At 43.2% G+C, this 22,683-nt stretch overlaps 1 protein-coding gene across 2 annotated transcripts in view; it reads left to right on the top strand.

Moving 5' to 3' along the window:
* Positions 1 to 22,683, top strand: part of anos1b (anosmin 1b) — a 189,769-nt gene that overhangs the window by 25,361 nt on the left and 141,725 nt on the right. For both annotated transcript variants that reach the window (XR_010451510.1, XM_064936095.1), the window contains exon 2: positions 17,260 to 17,307. Coding sequence is in view for 1 of the 2 variants with exons in the window: in XM_064936095.1 (XP_064792167.1) it covers positions 17,260 to 17,307 (48 nt within the window). In the remaining variant the exon portion in view is untranslated. The remainder of the gene's footprint in view (positions 1 to 17,259; positions 17,308 to 22,683) is intronic.

Genomic DNA, 22,683 nt, shown 5'->3' with positions numbered 1-22,683 from the left:
GGGGTTTCGCCTGTTAAATAAGTTCTGTTATACTCAAAGACATGGTTCAAACAGTTTTAGAAACTTCAGAGTGTTTTCTATCCAAATCTACTAATAATATGCATATCCTATCTTCTGGGGATGAGTAGCAGGCAGTTGAATTTGGGCATGCATTTCATCCGGACGTGAAAATACTGCCCCCTGTCACCAAGAAGTTAAACAATTATACTAAACAGGTGCTAATGATCATCAATTCAAAATGTAGGTTGAAACATTAACTGAAACAGAAACAGCTGTGTAGGAGGAATAAACCTGGGTGAGGAACAGACGAACTCAGCTAACAATGTGAGGTTGCTGAAGACAGTTTACTGTCAAAAGTCAAGACTGAGCACATCAACAAGACACAAGATAGTTATACTGCATCAGCAAGGTTTCTCCCAGGCAGACATTAAGGCAGATGTGCTGTCCAAGCTCTTTTGAAGAAGCACAAAGAAACCGTCAACGTTGAGGACCGTAGACGTTTGATGAGTCAAAATGTGAAATATTTGGCTGTAGCAGAAGGCAGTTTGTTCACGGAACGGCTGGAGAGCGGTACACAAATGAGTGTCTGCAGGCAACAGTGAAGCATGGTGGAGGTTCAACAGTGAAGCATGGTGGAGGTTCAACAGTGAAGCATGGTGGAGGTTCAACAGTGAAGCATGGTGGAGGTTCCTTGCAAGATTGGGGCTGCATTTCTGCAAATGGAGTTGGGGATTTGGTCAGAATTAAGGGTCTCCTTAATGCTGAGAAGTACAGGCAGATACTTATCCATCATGCAACACCATCAGGGAGGCATCTGATTGGCCCCAAATTTATTCTGCAGTATGACAATGACCCCAAACATACTCCGAAAGTCATTAAGAACAATCTTCAGTGTAAAGAAGACCAAGGAGTCCTGGAAGTGATGGGATGGCCCCCCACAGAGCCCTGATCTCAATGTCATCGAGTCTGTCTGGGATTACATGAAGAGAGAGAAGCACCTGACGCTGCCTAAATCCACTGAAGAACTGTGGTTAGTTCTCCAATATGTGTGGGCCAACCGACCTGCGGAGTTCCTTCAAACTGTATACAAGTGTACCTAGAAGAATTTATGCTGTTTTGAAGGCAAAGGATGGTCACACCAAATATTGATTTGATGTAGATTTTTTTTCGGTTCACTCACTTTGCATTTTGTTAATTGATAAATATAATGTTTTTTTCTCGCCTGAGTAGCCTCGTTTCACTGCCAAAAATAAAATGAATTGCCTTTCCTCAGCCACAGTGTGTTATATGTGCAAAAGTACTGTCTCACACCTTTTTGCACTCGCCGCCAATTGGGTACACTGCAGAATCCACCGAGAGGCTCTTGGGTACACTGCAGAATCCACCGAGAGGCTCTTGGGTACACTGCAGAATCCACCGAGAGGCTCTTGGGTACACTGCAGAATCCACCGAGAGGCTCTTGGGTACACTGCAGAATCCACCGAGAGGCTCTTGGGTAGTTTGCTCTCTTAGTTTGCTTTGTATGTTTCTATGTTTTGTTTGGTCAGGGTGTAATATGAGTGGGCATTCTGTTACATGTCTAATTTGTCTAGTTCTATGTTTGGCCTGATATGGTTCTCAATCAGAGGCAGGTGTTAATCATTGTCTCTGATTGGGAACCATATTTAGGTAGCCTGTTTGGTGTTGGGTTTTGTGGGTGATTGTTCCTGTTCCTGTGTTAGTTTGCACCAGTTTAGGCTGTTTCGGTTTTCACATTACGTTTATTGTTTTCGTATTGATTCGTGTTTCTTTTGTTTCATTAAACATGAATCTCAATAGCCACGCCGCATTTTGGTCCGACTCTCCTTCACATAAAGAAAGCCGTTACACCACCGAGAGGCTCTTGGGTACACTGCAGAATCCACCGAGAGGCTCTTGGGTACACTGCAGAATCCACCGAGAGGCTTGCATGATGAGGAGTTTCACACACGACAGGTCTATCTGGGTGATGTATTTTCTCACCTGAATGATCTGAATCTAGGATTACAAGGACTCTCCGCAACAATATTCAATATGCCGGACAAAACTGAGGCTATGATTAAGAAGTTGGAGCTCTTCTCTTTTTTACATTAACAAGGATAACACACAGGTCTTTCCATCATTGTATGATTTGTGTGTGTGCAAATTAACTCAAGCTTAAGGACAATGTCAAATGTGATATAGCGAAGCCCCTGAGTGAGTTGGGTGTGCAATTACGCAGGTACTTTCCCAAAACGGATGACACAAGCAACTGGATTCGTTATCCCTTTCATGCCCTGCCTCCAGTCCACTTACCGATATCTGAACAAGAGGACCTCATCGAAATTGCAACAAGCGGTTCTGTGAAAATTTAATTCAATCAGAAGCCACTGCCAGATTTCTGGATTGGGCTGCGCTCAGAGTATCCTGCCTTGGAAAATCGCGCTGTTAAGACACTGATGCTCTTTGCAACCACGTACCTATGTGAGAGTAGATTCTCAGCCCTCACTAGCATGAAAACTAAATACAGGCACAGACTGTGTGTGGAAAATAATTTAAGACTGAGACTCTCTCCAATACAACTCAACATTGCAGAGTTATGTGCATCCTTTCAAGCACACCCTTCTCATTAACCTGTGGTGAGTAATTCACAATTTTCAATGAACATCTTATATGTAAGATGGCTAAATAAAGAGCAACATGATTGATTATTATTATTATGTATGCCCTGGTCCTATAAGAGCTCTTTGTCACTTCCCATGAGCCGGATTGTGACAACTCACACTCATTCTTATGTTTAATAAATGTATCGTATAGTGTGTGTGTGTGGCAGGCTTACAATGATGGCAAAAAAACATTTGAGAGTGCGCTGACCCTGGTGCTAGAGGGGGTACGCAGCTGGATGTTGAATGTTTGAAGGGGTACGGGACTATGAAAAGTTTGGGAACCACTTCTCTAGGGTGTCTAGATGGACTTTTTTATTTGTGGACCTTTTTTGGACCACCATTATTTTGGTCTAACTGAGATTTACCACAGGGCCCAGGTCTGTGCAGAAGATCTAGCTGCTGCTGTAGGGCCTCCCTGGTTGGGGACAGAAGCACCAGATCACCAGCAAACAGTAGACAGTTGACTTCAGATTCTATTAGGGTGAGGCCAGGTGCTGCAGACTCTTCTAGTGCCCTCGTCATTTCATTGATATGTTGAAGAGGGTGGGGCTTAAGCTGTATCCCTGTCTCACCCCATGGCCCTGTGGAAAGAAATGTGTGTGGTTTTTTGGTCAGTTTTAACCCCACACTTGTTGTTTGTGTACATGGATTTTACAGCAGTAATTTTTTCCCCACAGCACCACTGTCCTACAATTTGTCTAGCAGACCCTCATGCTAAATTGAGTCAAATGCTTTTTTTGAAATCAACAAAGCATGAGAAGACATTGCCTTTGTTTTTGGTGTGTTTGTTTGGTTGTCAATTAGGGTGTGCAGGTTGAATACGTGGTCTGTCATACGGTAATTTGGTAAAAAGCCAGTTTGACATTTGCCCAGTACATTGTTTTCATTGAGGAAGTGTACGAGTCTGCTGTTAATGATAATGAAGAGGATTTCCAAAGGTTGCTGTTGACGCATATCCCACGGTAGTTATAAGGGTCAAATTTGTCTCCACTTTTGTGGATTGGGGTGATCAGTCCTTGGTTCCAAATATTGGGGAAGATGCCAGCGCTAAGGATGATGTTAAAGAGTTTTAGTATAGCCAATTAGAATTTGTTGTCTGTATATTTTATCATTTAATTTAAGATGCCATCAACACCACCGGCCTTTTTATGTTGGAGGGTTTGTATCTTGTCTTGTAGTTCATTCAGTGTAATTGGAGAATCCAGTGGGTTCTGGTAGTCTTTAATAGTTGAGTCTAAGATTTGTATTTGATCATGTATATGTTTTTGCTGTTTGTTATTTGACATAGGTCCAAAACTATTGGAGGTTTATCCATACATCTCTGTTTTTGATAGATAACTCTTTGTGTTGTTGTTTGTTTTAGTGCGTTCCAGTTTCCCCAGAAGTGGTTAGATTCTCTGTATTGTGTTAGTGATTCACCATAGTGAAGGCGTAGTAGGCTCAGGTTTTCTGGATCTCCATGTTTTTGGTTGGATACGTTTCTCAATTTCTTCCTTAGGTTGTTGCATTCTTCATTGAACCATTTGTCGTTGTTGTTGTTTTTCTTAGGTCGCCTGCTTGAATGTTTTAGATTTGATAGGGAAGCTGAGAGGTCAAATATATTCTCTCTCACTTTCTCTTACCACCTCTTTACCCAGCACTATGTCAGTCATGCATACAAAGCCAGGGTATTGAAAATCTATATTCCCTCAAATGTCAAGCAATGAAATAATAGTTGCAGTGGCAGAGGAAGGTTTATACAATTATTATACTGAGTAGACAACCTATCCTGACTATCTATCCTGAGTAGACTACCTATACAGACTACCTATACAGACTACCTATACAGACTACCTATACAGACTACCTATACTGACTACCTATACTGACTACCTATACTGACTACCTATCCTGACTATCTATACTGAGTAGACTACCTATACTGACTACCTATACAGACTACCTATACTGACTACCTATACAGACTACCTATACAGACTACCTATACAGACTACCTATACAGACTACCTATACTGACTACCTATACTGACTACCTATACTGACTACCTATCCTGACTATCTATACTGAGTAGACTACCTATACTGACTACCTATACTGACTACCTATACTGACTACCTATACTGACTACCTATACAGACTCCCTATACTGAGTGGACTACCTATACTGACTACCTATACTGACTACCTATACAGACTACCTATACAGACTACCTCTACTGACTACCTATACTGACTACCTATACTGACTACCTATACTGACTACCTATACAGACTATCTATCCTGAGTAGACTACCTATACTGACTACCTATACTGACTACCTATACTGAGTAGACTACCTATACTGAGTAGACTACCTATACTGACTACCTATACTGACTACCTATACTGACTACCTATACTAAGTAGACTACCTATACTGACTACCTATACTGAGTAGACTACCTATACTGACTACCTATACTGACTACCTATACTAAGTAGACTACCTATACTGACTACCTATACTGACTACCTATACTGACTACCTATACTAAGTAGACTACCTATACTGACTACCTATACTGAGTGGACTACCTATACTGACTACCTATACTGAGTAGATTACCTATACTGACTACCTATACTGAGTAGACTACCTATACTGACTACCTATACTGACTACCTATACTGAGTAGACTACCTATACTGACTACCTATACTTAGTAGACTACCTATACTGAGTGGACTACCTACACTGAGTGGACTACCTATACTGACTACCTACACTGAGTAGACTACCTATACTGACTACCTATACTGACTACCTATACTGACTACCTATACTGAGTAGACTACCTATACTGACTACCTATACTGACTACCTATACTGACTACCTATACTGAGTGGACTACCTATACTGACTACCTATACTAAGTAGACTACCTATACTGACTACCTATACTGAGTAGACTACCTATACTGACTACCTATACTAAGTAGACTACCTATACTGACTACCTATACTGACTACCTATACTGAGTAGACTACCTATACTGACTACCTATACTAAGTAGACTACCTATACTGACTACCTATACTAAGTAGACTACCTATACTGACTACCTATACTGACTACCTATACTGACTACCTATACTGAGTAGATTACCTATACTGACTACCTATACTGAGTGGACTACCTATACTGACTACCTATACTGACTACCTATACTGAGTAGATTACCTATACTGACTACCTATACTGAGTAGACTACCTATACTGACTACCTATACTGACTACCTATACTGACTACCTATACTTAGTAGACTACCTATACTGAGTGGACTACCTACACTGACTACCTACACTGAGTGGACTACCTATACTGACTACCTATACTGAGTAGACTACCTATACTGACTACCTATACTGACTACCTATACTGACTACCTATACTGACTACCTATACTGACTACCTATACTGACTACCTATACTGAGTAGACTACCTATACTGACTACCTCTACTGACTACCTATACTGAGTAGACTACCTATACTGACTACCTACACTGAGTAGACTACCTATACTGACTACCTATACTGACTACCTATACTGAGTAGACTACCTGAGACATTGTTGAACAAAGAAGTTATAGAAACTCTTATGGTATAGTGAATGTCTGGAAGTCAATACAAAACGTAAAATGATCCTCGTATCTTTATTAATCAAATGTAAACTGAGTCTGTCTTCTGCAGTAATATACACTACTCCTGTAGGGTATTGCGTATGCATTCCGATAGTAATGGCCTTCGTGGGGTCATCAGCATCAGATCACATTGTCATCAGGAAAAAGGTCAAATGGCTCATCTTAAAGGTATACTCAGCAATATGACATCATCGTACACAGTTTCGGTGACTTCCTGCTCACAATCAATAACAACCACAACAACAACAGAATTCAAAACTTCCCAGGCTGCCAATATTGGCTCATCCCAAATTGCAAGTACGCCCACATGAAGAGCTAAATGTTGGGAGTCTTGGTAGATTTGAATTTAGATTTAGTTGTTGTTGGGGTTTCTGCGTTGCAGGAAGTTTCTCCGCTGTGTATGATGGTGTGATTTGTCGTTTTGGTGAACTAGTCATGTCAGTGGAGCAGTGTGTAGAAATCCTCAGAGCCAACCATGTAATTACCCAGTTATAGACATGAGCATTAGTTCCGTCACAGCCCTGAGGAAGTTCCAAAACTCTCATTTGGTTACTCTGTACCAGGCTACTGCTAACAGACACGGAGGCAATAAACCGGCCACTTTGTAGATTAGTATGTTTACAGGATGAGGGGGACCGCAAATAACAGCGCACAACAGAACCCAGTTCTGTGTCGCACTTGTGAGTGAGTCTCTAACATGTCGCTATCGGGAAATGCCCAGGGTAAAAGGGTGAAAACCTCAACATTCTGGGTTTTCAGGGAAGTCATGTGTTTGTGACAGCAGGCATCTAAAATAACTGTTGTACCTACTATATATTATAGACACAGGCCTTATAGCTAGAGGAATCTCCACTATATATTATAGACACAGTCCTTACAGCTAGAGGAATCTCCACTATATATTATAGACACAGGCCTTATAGCTAGAGGAATCTCCACTATATATTATAGACACAGGCCTTATAGCTAGAGGAATCTCCACTATATATTATAGACACAGGCCTTATAGCTAGAGGAATCTCCACTATATATTATAGACACAGGCCTTATAGCTAGAGGAATCTCCACTATATATTATAGACACAGGCCTTATAGCTAGAGGAATCTCCACTATATATTATAGACACAGACCTTATAGCTAGAGGAATCTCCACTATATATTATAGACACAGGCCTTATAGCTAGAGGAATCTCCACTATATATTAAAGACACAGTCCTTACAGCTAGAGGAATCTCCACTATATATTATAGACACAGTCCTTACAGCTAGAGGAATCTCCACTATATATTATAGACACAGTCCTTATAGCTAGAGGAATCTCCACTATATATTATAGACACAGGCCTTATAGCTAGAGGAATCTCCACTATATATTATAGACACAGTCCTTACAGCTAGAGGAATCTCCACTATATATTATAGACACAGGCCTTATAGCTAGAGGAATCTCCACTATATATTATAGACACAGTCCTTATAGCTAGAGGAATCTCCACTATATATTATAGACACAGGCCTTATAGCTAGAGGAATCTCCACTATATATTATAGACACAGGCCTTATAGCTAGAGGAATCTCCACTATATATTATAGACACAGGCCTTATAGCTAGAGGAATCTCCACTATATATTATAGACACAGGCCTTATAGCTAGAGGAATCTCCACTATATATTATAGACACAGGCCTTATAGCTAGAGGAATCTCCACTATATATTATAGACACAGGCCTTATAGCTAGAGGAATCTCCACTATATATTATAGACACAGTCCTTATAGCTAGAGGAATCTCCACTATATATTAAAGACACAGTCCTTACAGCTAGAGGAATCTCCACTATATATTATAGACACAGTCCTTACAGCTAGAGGAATCTCCACTATATATTAAAGACACAGTCCTTACAGCTAGAGGAATCTCCACTATATATTATAGGCATAGGCCTTATAGCTAGAGGAATCTCCACTATATATTATAGACACAGGCCTTATAGCTAGAGGAATCTCCACTATATATTATAGACACAGTCCTTATAGCTAGAGGAATCTCCACTATATATTATAGACACAGTCCTTATAGCTAGAGGAATCTCCACTATATATTATAGACACAGTCCTTATAGCTAGAGGAATCTCCACTATATATTATAGACACAGTCCTTATAGCTAGAGGAATCTCCACTATATATTATAGACACAGTCCTTATAGCTAGAGGAATCTCCACTATATATTATAGACACAGTCCTTATAGCTAGAGGAATCTCCACTATATATTATAGACACAGGCCTTATAGCTAGAGGAATCTTCACTATATATTATAGACACAGGCCTTTAGGCTAGAGGAATCTCCACTATATATTATAGACACAGTCCTTACAGCTAGAGGAATCTCCACTATATATTAAAGACACAGTCCTTACAGCTAGAGGAATCTCCACTATATATTATAGACACAGTCCTTACAGCTAGAGGAATCTCCACTATATATTAAAGACACAGTCCTTACAGCTAGAGGAATCTCCACTATATATTATAGGCATAGGCCTTATAGCTAGAGGAATCTCCACTATATATTATAGACACAGGCCTTATAGCTAGAGGAATCTCCACTATATATTATAGACACAGACCTTATAGCTAGAGGAATCTCCACTATATATTATAGACACAGGCCTTGTAGCTAGAGGAATCTCCACTATATATTATAGACACAGTCCTTATAGCTAGAGGAATCTCCACTATATATTATAGACACAGGCCTTATAGCTAGAGGAATCTCCACTATATATTATAGACACAGTCCTTACAGCTAGAGCAGGGGTGTCAAAGTCAAATGGACGGAGGGCCAAATAAAAAATTTAGCTACAAGCCGAGGGCCGGACTGTTCGAATGTTCATTGAAAAATTTTTAAATGACGCATATAGTCTAGTGAACCTAATTGAACCTACTGAAAACCTAACAAATATATTCCAATATGATCAGATAAATAAAGCAATATTTTCTTATGGCTCTGTCAGTAATCTTTAATTTTCAACAGACACAAAAGACAAATTTCCTTTATATAAAAATCCCCATAACATGAACATTAAATGAAAGAAACCGGTATTCAAGGCACCATCAGTAGCCTATATTTTCTATTTTAGCAAAAGTGGGCTAAATTTACTTCAAAGAAAAAAACAATAATAGCAATTTTCTATCATCCACTCAACTGAAATATTTTTAAAATATAATTGGATTGAAATACAATAAAATAAAGTGCAAAAATCTATTAATCAAAAACAACACTTTGTTTAAGGAGAAGTAACATGCAGTGAAAACAAATATTAAACTTTAACTTTTAAACTTGAACTGAGTAAAAACTCTAAATATGTGATTGCACAGTAATGTTCACTTGTTTGAGGTTGAGGGTGATACTTGGTGGTGTCCCATCTTTTCCACAAGTTCATCAATGTTCGGGGTAAGGCTCTGAGCTGAGGAAATCCTCAGAATTGAGTGGAGGTGTTCAGCAGTAAGTCGACTTCTGTGTGATGTTTTGTTCAGGTTCATCAAAGAAAAAAGTTGTTCACACAGGTATGTGCTGCCAAACATAGACAACGTTTGAGCAGCCTGGATGCGCAGCTGGGGCATTGTGTCGGGGAGGAAACGGGCGAACTCCGCAGCACCCACTGCCGCATATTTTGCCCTCAGTGCATCATTGCATTGGAGGTCAATCAACTCCATTTGGAGGTTTGGTGGTGAGCTTTCCACGTCAACAGCAAATGGGTTACCGAGCAGTTCCAACCTGCTTTTTTGTGCTTCAAAGTCAGCAAATCGGCGTCGAAAGTCAGCGGCAAGCATACCTATTTTATCAGCCAACTGTGCGCTCGGGAACGCACTGGTAACGACTGCTGTGCCAATAAATATTGAAATGAAGCAGCCTACTGCTCGGTGCGTCACCGTTGCATTGTGGGAAATGTAGTATTGGTGCGTGTAAAAGATCTGCGGGCTGCCGGCTTGCTGCGGTCTGCGGGCCGGTTCTAATAATAAATCAAGATCATCCCAGGGGCCGTAAAAAACCTTCTCGCGGGCCGGATGTGGCCCGCGGGCCTTGACTCTGACATATGTGAGCTAGAGGAATCTCTACTATATATTAAAGACACAGTCCTTACAGCTAGAGGAATCTCCACTATATATTATAGGCATAGGCCTTATAGCTAGAGGAATCTCCACTATATATTATAGACACAGTCCTTATAGCTAGAGGAATCTCCACTATATATTATAGACACAGGCCTTATAGCTAGAGGAATCGCCACTATATATTATAGACACAGTCCTTATAGCTAGAGATATCTCCACTATATATTATAGACACAGGCCTTATAGCTAGAGGAATCTCCACTATATATTATAGACACAGGCTTTATAGCTAGAGGAATCTCCACTATATATTATAGACACAGTCCTTATAGCTAGAGGAATCTCCACTATATATTATAGACACAGGCCTTATAGCTAGAGGAATCTCCACTATATATTATAGACACAGGCCTTACAGCTAGAGGAATCTCCACTATATATTATAGACACAGTCCTTACAGCTAGAGGAATCTCCACTATATATTAAAGACACAGTCCTTACAGCTAGAGGAATCTCCACTATATATTATAGGCATAGGCCTTATAGCTAGAGGAATCTCCACTATATATTATAGACACAGTCCTTATAGCTAGAGGAATCTCCACTATATATTATAGACACAGTCCTTATAGCTAGAGGAATCTCCACTATATATTATAGACACAGTCCTTATAGCTAGAGGAATCTCCACTATATATTATAGACACAGTCCTTATAGCTAGAGGAATCTCCACTATATATTATAGACACAGGCCTTATAGCTAGAGGAATCTCCACTATATATTATAGACACAGGCCTTATAGCTAGAGGAATCTCCACTATATATTATAGACACAGTCCTTATAGCTAGAGGAATCTCCACTATATATTATTATTATTATTATTTATTTATTTGACCTTTATTTAACTAGGCAAGTCAGTTAAGAACAAATTCTTATTTTCAATGACGGCCTAGGAACAGTGGGTTAACTGCCTGTTCAGGGGCAGAACGACAGATTTGTACCTTAAGGGGGAGGTACCGGTACAGAGTCAATGTGTGGGGGGCACCGGTTAGTTGAGGTAATATGTACATGTAGGTAGAGTTATTAAGTAACTATGCCTAGATGATAACAACAGAGTAGCGGTGGTGTAAAAGAGGGGGGGGGGGGGCAATTCAAATGTAACTATATTGATTTTTACCCCCATCACTACTTTCCTCCCTCTCATACGGTATCCCCTTTTCCCTCAGTCTCCCCCCGCCGAACCCCTTCTGATACCGGCAGGTCTATACAGTCCGAACAGAGACAGAGAGAAAGGACAGCAATACTCCCTTGGGAAGAGTCATTCCCAGAGTCATTCCCATGAATGACAGGGGGGCATGTTGCTAGAGCAACAGGGGATAAATTAGATAAACAAAACAGAATGTGTACGCACACACACACACACACACACACACACACACACACACACACACACACACACACACACACACACACACACACACACACACACACACACACACACACACAGAGTGTTGTTTTGGTAGGATTACAGGGGCGGCAGGGTAGCCTAGTGGTTAGAGCGTTGGACTAGTAACCGGAAGGGTTACTAACTAACTTGCGAGTTCAAACCCCTGAGCTGACAAGGTACATATCTGTTGGTCCGGCCCTTCAACAGGCAGTTAACCCACTGTTCCCAGGCCGTCATTGAAAATAAGAATTTGTTCTTAACTGATTTGCCTGGTTAAATAACTAAAAAGTAAAAACAGTGACATTTGGAACCAGCTGTGTATCCATTTGAGTTCATGGAGAGGGGGTCTATCAGCCTCCCCCTGTTCACCAACATCCTTCAGCAAGGTTCATGACCCTGTCAATCAAGTCTTCTATTCAGAGTGAGTTCAAGACCCACACTATGAGATTGGAATAATGCTGTGAAATTGTGAAAATTATGAAAATGCCCTTTTAGTGTAAAAACTGTTGGAAATGTCAACCTGTTTTTGGTGGGATGGAGTTTTTGCCTTCTATGGTGACATCACCATGCGGTAAATGAGTTAATAGACCAATAAGAAAGAGAGTTCCAAACCTCTCTGCCAATAACAGCTAGTTTTCAGATTTCCCTCTCATCCCAGACAGTCCTACAAACATCCTAAAAACAGCTGCATTGACCCTTTAAAGAGGGTCCTTCAGGCCTTAACAGCAGTCCACCAGAGACCACAAATCATTCACTCAAGGCTACAAGTCCCACACAGAGCCTTCAGTCGACAGAGAGAGAAAACTCTGAGAGGAAGAGAGAAAATGAGGGGTGGGGAGAGAGAAAGATAGAAAGAGGAAGAGAGATGAAGTGAGAGAGAGAGAGATCATTATTTCTTTGCCTCCTCCTCCCCCTCCAGCTCCTCCTCCTCCCCTTCCTCCTCCCGCTCCTTCTCCCCCAATCCTCCTCCTCTTCCCCCTCTTACCATTCCTCCTCGTCCAGCTCCTCCTCCACCTCCATCTCCTCCCCTCCTCTTCTCCCCCCCCCTACTCTTCCTCCTCCTTTTTCCTCACCTCTCTTATAATGACATCTAAACACTAAAGTGTTGCTGCTGTGTTCTTCACCTCCCATTCCTCTTCCCTTCACTCGTTACAGCCTCTTAATTATGGGTTTGGTCTTTCTTCTTCGTTGCTTCTGTTGGTCTCGTCATGTTGCTGCTGGGTTAAGTAGCTTATTAAATCCCGTGGGGTGGTGTGAACCTTTACCATTCCTGCTGAGATCAGTGCCCCCTGTGCACCCCTAGATCCTGACCCCGCTAACACAATGGCTATTCTTCTTTCTGTTCCTCTTTGTGGTAATTGAGACGTTACCGAGGCGGTATGTGGAAAAGACTGAGGTAAGTAGAGGGAGAGGATGATCCTGCGTTGGGGTAAACATTGCTCACTCAGTGGGAGAGAGTGTCTTGGACTCGTTAGTAAGGCTTATCACCCGCTCAGGGCTTTCTGCTTTAATTGGTGTTTTTCATCTTTGAGGTAGAATGGGGATGGATCATCCTGTCACTGGTGGGCCCAAGGCCATCTTTACATCACCGAGCCTCCCGAGTCAACACTGCACTTTTAAGAAGGAATCTAAAAGCTTGACTTTACAGCCCTGTTATTGTGTCAGTGTTTCTCTCGCCATGATGTCTTGTATCAGACCTAGAGGAGTTGCCAACAAACGTATTCAGGATATTGTTTGTTCAACTTGGCTTTACTTCTCTGCTGAAAAGCGGATGTGGGAACTCTGCTCAGGAGATGTATACGTTCGTATCAGACAGACAATGACACTTGTTCTCCTCTCAAGTGGAAGAGTTCAACATAACACTATATATACACAATTATGTGGACAACCGCTCAAGTTAGTGGATTTGACTATTTCAGCCACACCCTGTTACTAACAGCTGTAATTTTTTAAATATTTTTTAACCTTTATTTTACTAGGCAAGTCAGTTAAGAACAAATTTTTATTTTCAATGACGGCCTAGGAACAGTGGGTTAACTGCCTGTTCAGGGGCAGAACGACAGATTTGTACTTTGTCAGCTCGGGGATTCGTACTTGCAACCTTTTGGTTACTAGTCCAACGCTCTAACCACTAGGCTACCCTGCCCCCCCACACAGCCAATCTCTTTCGACAAACAGTAGAATGGCCTTACTGAAGAGCTCCGTGACTTTCAACGTGGCACCGTCATAGGATGCCACCATTCCAACCAGTCAGTTCGTCAAAATCACATGTCCTCAGATGCACTACTGAGCTCCTAACTGCCTCTGGAAGCAACTTCCACACAAGAACTGTTCGCCTGGAGCTTCATGAAATGGGTTTCCATGGCCGAGCAGCCGCACACAAGCCTAAGATCACCATGCGCAACGCCAAGCATCGGCTGGAGTGGTGTAAAAGTGATCTTTGGTGTGATGAATCACACTTCACGATCTGGTAGTCCGACGGACAAATATTGGTTTGGCGGATGCCAGGAGAACGCTACCTGCCCCAATGCATAGTGCCAACTGTAAAGTTTGGTGGAGGAGGAATAATGGTCTGGGGCTGTTTTCCATGGTTCAGGCTTGGCCCCTTAGTTCCAGTGAAGGGAAATCTTAACGCTACAGCATACAGATGCTGAACTTTTTAATGGAAGCAAGTCCCTGCAGCAGTGTTCCAACATCTAGTGAAAAGCCTTCCCAGAAGAGTGGAGGCTGTTATCGCAGCAATGTTCCAACATCTAGTGGAAAGCCTTCCCAGAAGAGTGGAGGCTGTTATAGCAGCAATGTTCCAACATCTAGTGGAAAGCCTTCCCAGAAGAGTGGAGGCTGTTATCGCAGCAATGTTCCAACATCTAGTGGAAAGCCTTCCCAGAAGAGTGGAGGCTGTTATCGCAGCAATGTTCCTACATCTAGTGGTAAAGCCTTCCCAGAAGAGTGGAGGCTGTTATAGCAGCAATGTTCCAACATCTAGTGAAAAGCCTTCCCAGAAGAGTGGAGGCTGTTATCGCAGCAATGTTCCAACATCTAGTGGAAAGCCTTCCCAGAAGAGTGGAGGCTGTTATAGCAGCAATGTTCCAACATCTAGTGGAAAGCCTTCCCAGAAGAGTGGAGGCTGTTATCGCAGCAATGTTCCAACATCTAGTGGAAAGCCTTCCCAGAAGAGTGGAGGCTGTTATAGCAGCAATGTTCCAACATCTAGTGGAAAGCCTTCCCAGAAGAGTGGAGGCTGTTATAGCAGCAGTATTCCAACATCTAGTGGAAAGCCTTCCCAGTAGAGTGGAGGCTGTTATAGCAGCAGTATTCCAACATCTAGTGAAAAGCCTTCCCAGTAGAGTGGAGGCTGTTATAGCAGCAGTGTTCCAACATCTAGTGGAAAGCCTTCCCAGTAGAGTGGAGGCTGTTATAGCAGCAATGTTCCAACATCTAGTGGAAAGCCTTCCCAGAAGAGTGGAGGCTGTTATAGCAGCAGTATTCCAACATCTAGTGGAAAGCCTTCCCAGTAGAGTGGAGGCTGTTATATCAGCAGTATTCCAACATCTAGTGAAAAGCCTTCCCAGTAGAGTGGAGGCTGTTATAGCAGCAGTGTTCCAACATCTAGTGGAAAGCCTTCCAGTAGAGTGGAGGCTGTTATAGCAGCAATGTTCCAACATCTAGTGGAAAGCCTTCCCAGAAGAGTGGAGGCTGTTATAGCAGCAGTATTCCAACATCTAGTGGAAAGCCTTCCCAGTAGAGTGGAGGCTGTTATAGCAGCAGTATTCCAACATCTAGTGGAAAGCCTTCCCAGTAGAGTGGAGGCTGTTATAGCAGCAGTATTCCAACATCTAGTGAAAAGCCTTCCCAGTAGAGTGGAGGCTGTTATAGCAGCAGTGTTCCAACATCTAGTGGAAAGCCTTCCCAGTAGAGTGGAGGCTGTTATAGCAGCAATGTTCCAACATCTAGTGGAAAGCCTTCCCAGAAGAGTGGAGGCTGTTATAGCAGCAGTATTCCAACATCTAGTGGAAAGCCTTCCCAGTAGAGTGGAGGCTGTTATAGCAGCAGTATTCCAACATCTAGTGGAAAGCCTTCCCAGTAGAGTGGAGGCTGTTATAGCAGCAGTATTCCAACATCTAGTGAAAATCCTTCCCAGTAGAGTGGAGGCTGTTATAGCAGCAGTATTCCAACATCTAGTGAAAAGCCTTCCCAGAAGAGTGGAGGCTGTTATTAGCAGCAATGTTCCAACATCTAGTGGAAAGCCTTCCCAGTAGAGTGGAGGCTGTTATTAGCAGCAATGTTCCAACATCTAGTGGAAAGCCTTCCCAGAAGAGTGGAGGCTGTTATAGCAGCAGTATTCCAACATCTAGTGAAAAGCCTTCCCAGAAGAGTGGAGGCTGTTGTAGCAGCAGTATTCCAACATCGAGTGGAAAGCCTTCCCAGAAGAGTGGAGGCTGTTATAGCAGCAGTATTCCAACATCTAGTGGAAAGCCTTCCCAGAAGAGTGGAGGCTGTTATAGCAGCAGTATTCCAACATCTAGTGGAAAGCCTTCCCAGAAGAGTGTTATAGCAGTAAAAGGGGGGGGGGGGCTCCATATTAATGGCCATGATTTTGGAATGAGATGTTGCTCATGTAGTGTACATTTGTTTAATGCTGGTGTTTTGGGACAATTATGTTAACTTTTATCTCAAATGTTTATAGACTCACCGGATATGGAACCTATAGGATTTTTTATATGAACCTTTATCGAAAGAGGCAAGTCAGTTAAGAACAAATTCTTATTTACAATGATGGCCTACCGGGGAAGAGTGGGTTAACTGCCTTGTTCAGGGGCAGAAGGACAGATTTTTACCATGTCAGCTCGGGGATTCGATCCAGCAACCTTTCAGTTACTTGCCCAACACTCTGACCACTAGGCTACCTGCTGCTCCGTTTGCCATTAGTCCTGTTAGTCAGTGATGGTCCTCTCTCTACTGTTCACCAGTAGTATTTGAGGACCTACCTACCTGTGGTCACTGGTCAGGTGATGGCTCACACCCATCACCGTGGTTTCAAGCTGGGGCGTAGGCTGCAATGTTGACCAAGGACTGTCCTCGCCGAGGCCTGAACCCACTTCCATTCAGAGACGTAAAACTGGTCTGGGTCTGGTCTGGGTCTTTGCACCACAGCCATGAATCAAAGGAAGAGGCGTTACAGAAAGGGCATTGTGGTGTGTGGCTGTCCCCAGAAACACATATTTAATGTGTTGTTGAATTTATAATATTGAATTGCTGAAGTAAAGCTGTGAAAGAGTGCGGTTTATTTCAGTGATTCCTCAGTTTATTTGTTTTTTTCTGCCTTGCAGAGCGATGACGTCTTGGGCTGGTGTGAGAACCACCGTAGGTGTTCACAGGTAAGAAAACACCTGTAGAATAGGTCTCAGTGTGTGTGTGTGTGTGTGTGTGTGTGTGTGTGTGTGTTTGCCAGTGAGTGTATGCCAGTGTGTATGTGTATGTGTGTGTGTGTGTGTGTTTGCCAGTGAGTGTATGCCAGTGTGTGTGTGTGTGTGTGCCAGTGTGTGTGTGCCAGTGTGTGTGTGTGTGCCAGTATGTGACACAGACACACACACAGACACAGAGAGAGGCTTACTCATGCAGCTATTCAGTTCGCATCATAGGGTGTTCAGGGGGGACATTGTTCCCTCCTTCAGGTCAAGGTTTGGGTCAGGGAGCTCTCTTCCCCTCCCTCTCTCCCATCCCTCTCTTCCCCTCCCTCTCTCCCCTCCCTAGTCCCCTCCCTCTCTCCCCTCCCTAGTCCCCTCCATACTCCCCTCCTCCCTGCTACATATTATCCTGATTAAAGTCAGCATCTTGGATCGCTCCCCAGTGAACCAATAAACTTCAGGCATTCCCCAGTGAACCAATAAACTTCAGGCATTCCCCAGTGAACCAATAAACTTCAGGCATTCCCCAGTGAACCAATAACCTTGGGTCCTTCCCCAGTGAACCAATAACCTTGGGTCCTTCCCCAGTGAACCAATAACCTTGGGTCCTTCCCCAGGGAACCAATAACCTTGGGTCCTTCCCCAGTGAACCAATAACCTTGGATCCCTCCCCAGTGAACCAATAACCTTGGGTCCTTCCCCAGTGAACCAATAACCTTGGGTCCTTCCCCAGTGAACCAATAACCTTGGATCCCTCCCCAGTGAACCAATAACCTTGGATCCTTCCCCAGTGAACCAATAACCTTGGATCCTTCCCCAGTGAACCAATAACCTTGGATCCTTCCCCAGTGAACCAATAACCTTGGGTCCTTCCCCAGTGAACCAATAACCTTCAGGCATTCCCCAGTGAACCAATAACCTTGGATCCCTCCCCAGTGAACCAATAACCTTGGATCCTTCCCCAGTGAACCAATAACCTTGGATCCTTCCCCAGTGAACCAATAAACTTCAGGCATTCCCCAGTGAACCAATAACCTTGGGTCCTTCCCCAGTGAACCAATAACCTTGGGTCCTTCCCCAGGGAACCAGTAACCTTGGGTCCTTCCCCAGTGAACCAATAACCTTGGGTCCTTCCCCAGGGAACCAATAACCTTGGGTCCTTCCCCAGGGAACCAATAACCTTGGGTCCTTCCCCAGGGAACCAATAACCTTGGGTCCTTCCCCAGGGAACCAATAACCTTGGGTCCTTCCCCAGTGAACCAATAACCTTGGGTCCTTCCCCAGGGAACCAATAACCTTGGGTCCTTCCCCAGTGAACCAATAACCTTGGATCCTTCCCCAGTGAACCAATAACCTTGGGTCCTTCCCCAGGGAACCAATAACCTTGGGTCCTTCCCCAGTGAACCAATAACCTTGGGTCCTTCCCCAGTGAACCAATAACCTTGGGTCCTTCCCCAGGGAACCAATAACCTTGGGTCCTTCCCCAGTGAACCAATAACCTTGGGTCCTTCCCCAGGGAACCAATAACCTTGGGTCCTTCCCCAGGGAACCAATAACCTTGGGTCCTTCCCCAGGGAACCAATAACCTTGGGTCCTTCCCCAGTGAACCAATAACCTTGGGTCCTTCCCCAGGGAACCAATAACCTTGGGTCCTTCCCCAGTGAACCAATAACCTTGGGTCCTTCCCCAGTGAACCAATAACCTTGGGTCCTTCCCCAGTGAACCAATAACCTTGGGTCCTTCCCCAGGGAACCAATAACCTTGGGTCCTTCCCCAGTGAACCAATAACCTTGGGTCCTTCCCCAGTGAACCAATAACCTTGGGTCCTTCCCCAGTGAACCAATAACCTTGGGTCCTTCCCCAGGGAACCAATAACCTTGAAAGCGGTCTGTTTTCAGTCTCAGTCTCTCTCTCATACAGCCGATCGATGCTGAGTCCTATATATCCACTATGGTGAGTCCTATATATCCACTATGGTGAGTCCTATATATCCACTATGGTGAGTCCTATATATCCACTATGGTGAGTCCTATATATCCACTATGGTGAGTCCTATATATCCACTATGCTGAGTCCTATATATCCACTATGCTGAGTCCTATATATCCACTATGCTGAGTCCTATATATCCACTATGGTGAGTCCTATATATCCACTATGCTGAGTCCTATATATCCACTATGGTGAGTCCTATATATCCACTATGCTGAGTCCTATATATCCACTATGGTGAGTCCTATATATCCACTATGCTGAGTCCTATATATCCACTATGGTGAGTCCTATATATCCACTATGGTGAGTCCTATATATCCACTATGGTGAGTCCTATATATCCACTATGGTGAGTCCTATATATCCACTATGGTGAGTCCTATATATCCACTATGCTGAGTCCTATATATCCACTATGCTGAGTCCTATATATCCACTATGGTGAGTCCTATATATCCACTATGGTGAGTCCTATATATCCACTATGGTGAGTCCTATATATCCACTATGGTGAGTCCTATATATCCACTATGCTGAGTCCTATATATCCACTATGCTGAGTCCTATATATCCACTATGCTGAGTCCTATATATCCACTATGGTGAGTCCTATATATCCACTATGCTGAGTCCTATATATCCACTATGCTGAGTCCTATATATCCACTATGGTGAGTCCTATATATCCACTATGGTGAGTCCTATATATCCACTATGCTGAGTCCTATATATCCACTATGGTGAGTCCTATATATCCACTATGGTGAGTCCTATATATCCACTATGGTGAGTCCTATATATCCACTATGGTGAGTCCTATATATCCACTATGGTGAGTCCTATATATCCACTATGGTGAGTCCTATATATCCACTATGCTGAGTCCTATATATCCACTATGGTGAGTCCTATATATCCACTATGGTGAGTCCTATATATCCACTATGGTGAGTCCTATATATCCACTATGCTGAGTCCTATATATCCACTATGGTGAGTCCTATATATCCACTATGGTGAGTCCTATATATCCACTATGGTGAGTCCTATATATCCACTATGGTGAGTCCTATATATCCACTATGGTGAGTCCTATATATCCACTATGGTGAGTCCTATATATCCACTATGGTGAGTCCTATATATCCACTATGCTGAGTCCTATATATCCACTATGGTGAGTCCTATATATCCACTATGGTGAGTCCTATATATCCACTATGGTGAGTCCTATATATCCACTATGGTGAGTCCTATATATCCACTATGGTGAGTCCTATATATCCACTATGGTGAGTCCTATATATCCACTATGGTGAGTCCTATATATCCACTATGGTGAGTCCTATATATCCACTATGGTGAGTCCTATATATCCACTATGGTGAGTCCTATATATCCACTATGCTGAGTCCTATATATCCACTATGCTGAGTCCTATATATCCACTATGGTGAGTCCTATATATCCACTATGGTGAGTCCTATATATCCACTATGGTGAGTCCTATATATCCACTATGGTGCTGTGACACTTTTATGTGCTTCATGAGAATAAGCAGGTTGGTGACTCATAATTGGTTCCCTTAGAGGGTAATAAAGAGGAAGGTCAAAAATGTGTGTGAGTGTGTGTGTGTTTGAGCGTGTGTGAGTGTGTGTGTGTTTGAGCGTGTGTGAGTGTGTGTGTGTGTTTTGAGCGTGTGTGTGTGTGTGTGTGTGTGTGTGTGTGTGTGTGTGTGTGTGTGTGTGTGTGTTTGCGTTTGAGCGTGTGTGTGTGCGTGTGTTTGAGCATGTGTGTGTTTGAGCATGTGTGTGTGTGTTTGAGCATGTGTGTGTGTGTTTGAGTGTGTGTGTGTGCATTTGTGCGTGTGTGTGTTTGAGCGTGTGTGTGTGTGTGTGTTAATGAGCATGTGTGTATTTGAGCGTGTATGTGAGTGTGTGTTTGAGTGTGTGTGTGTGTGTGTGCATTTGTGCGTGAGTGTGTCACAGTAGATGAGAATGCATAGTCCCCTGTTCATTGCCGCCACTGCTAGCCTTCTAAATCAAATCAAATCAAAACTATTTATATAGCCCTTCTTACATCAGCTGATATCTCAAAGTGCTATACAGAAACCCAGCCTAATACCCCAGACAGCAAGCAATGCAGGTGTAGAAGCACGGTGCTAGGTGCTTTTGACAGACGTCAAACAGTCTTCAGTGACTGGGAGCAGACACACACACACACACTCAAACGCACACACACACACACACACACACACTCAAACACACACATCCTCATTCACACACACACACACACACACACACACACTCAAACAAACACATGCTCAAACACACACACACACTCAAACAAACACATGCTCAAACACACACACACACACACCAACACACGCTCAAACACACACTCACATACACACACACATGCTCAAACACACACATGCTTAAACACACACACACACACACACTCAAACAAACACATGCTCAAACACACACACGCTCAACACACGCTCAAATACACACCTACATACACACACACACACACACACACACACACACACACACACACGCTCAAACACACACATGCTCAAACACACACACTCAAACACGCACACGCTCAAACACACACGCTCAAACACACACTCACATACACACACACACGCTCAAACACACACGTGCTCATTCACACACACACACACACACACACTCAAACACACACATGCTCACACACACACGCACACACACACACTCAAACACACACATGCACACACACACACGCACACACACACATGCACACACACACACGCACACACACACACACACACACACACACACACACACACACACACACACACACACACACACACACACACACATCAAACACACACACCTAACACACACACATCAAACACACACACAACCACACACACACCAAACACACATACACACCAAACACACACACACACACCAGCAAGGTATGCATGCAGGCATACACACCAACCTCCCCTCCCCCGGGCAGCCGAGAATCCAAGTCGACTGTGTCCATGAAGCCAGTGTGGATGCGGCCAGCCAGGTAGTCATCACAGCTGGATGGACTAATAATCAAGTAAACATGGTTAGTTTGGCTCGTTAAGGCTAATGAGCCTGACTTATGTGGCCAACACACACACACACACACACACCAAACACACAGACACACACTAAACACACACACCAAACACACACACATGAAACACACACACACACAACCACACAACCACACACCAAACACACACACACACCTAACACACACACATCAAACACACACACACACACACACAACCACACAACCACACACCAAACACACACACACACACAC

The sequence above is a fragment of the Oncorhynchus masou genome, chromosome 24, assembly GCF_036934945.1.
Source record: "Oncorhynchus masou masou isolate Uvic2021 chromosome 24, UVic_Omas_1.1, whole genome shotgun sequence".
NCBI lineage: Eukaryota > Metazoa > Chordata > Actinopteri > Salmoniformes > Salmonidae > Oncorhynchus > Oncorhynchus masou.
This window is presented reverse-complemented; position numbering and strand designations above follow the sequence as displayed.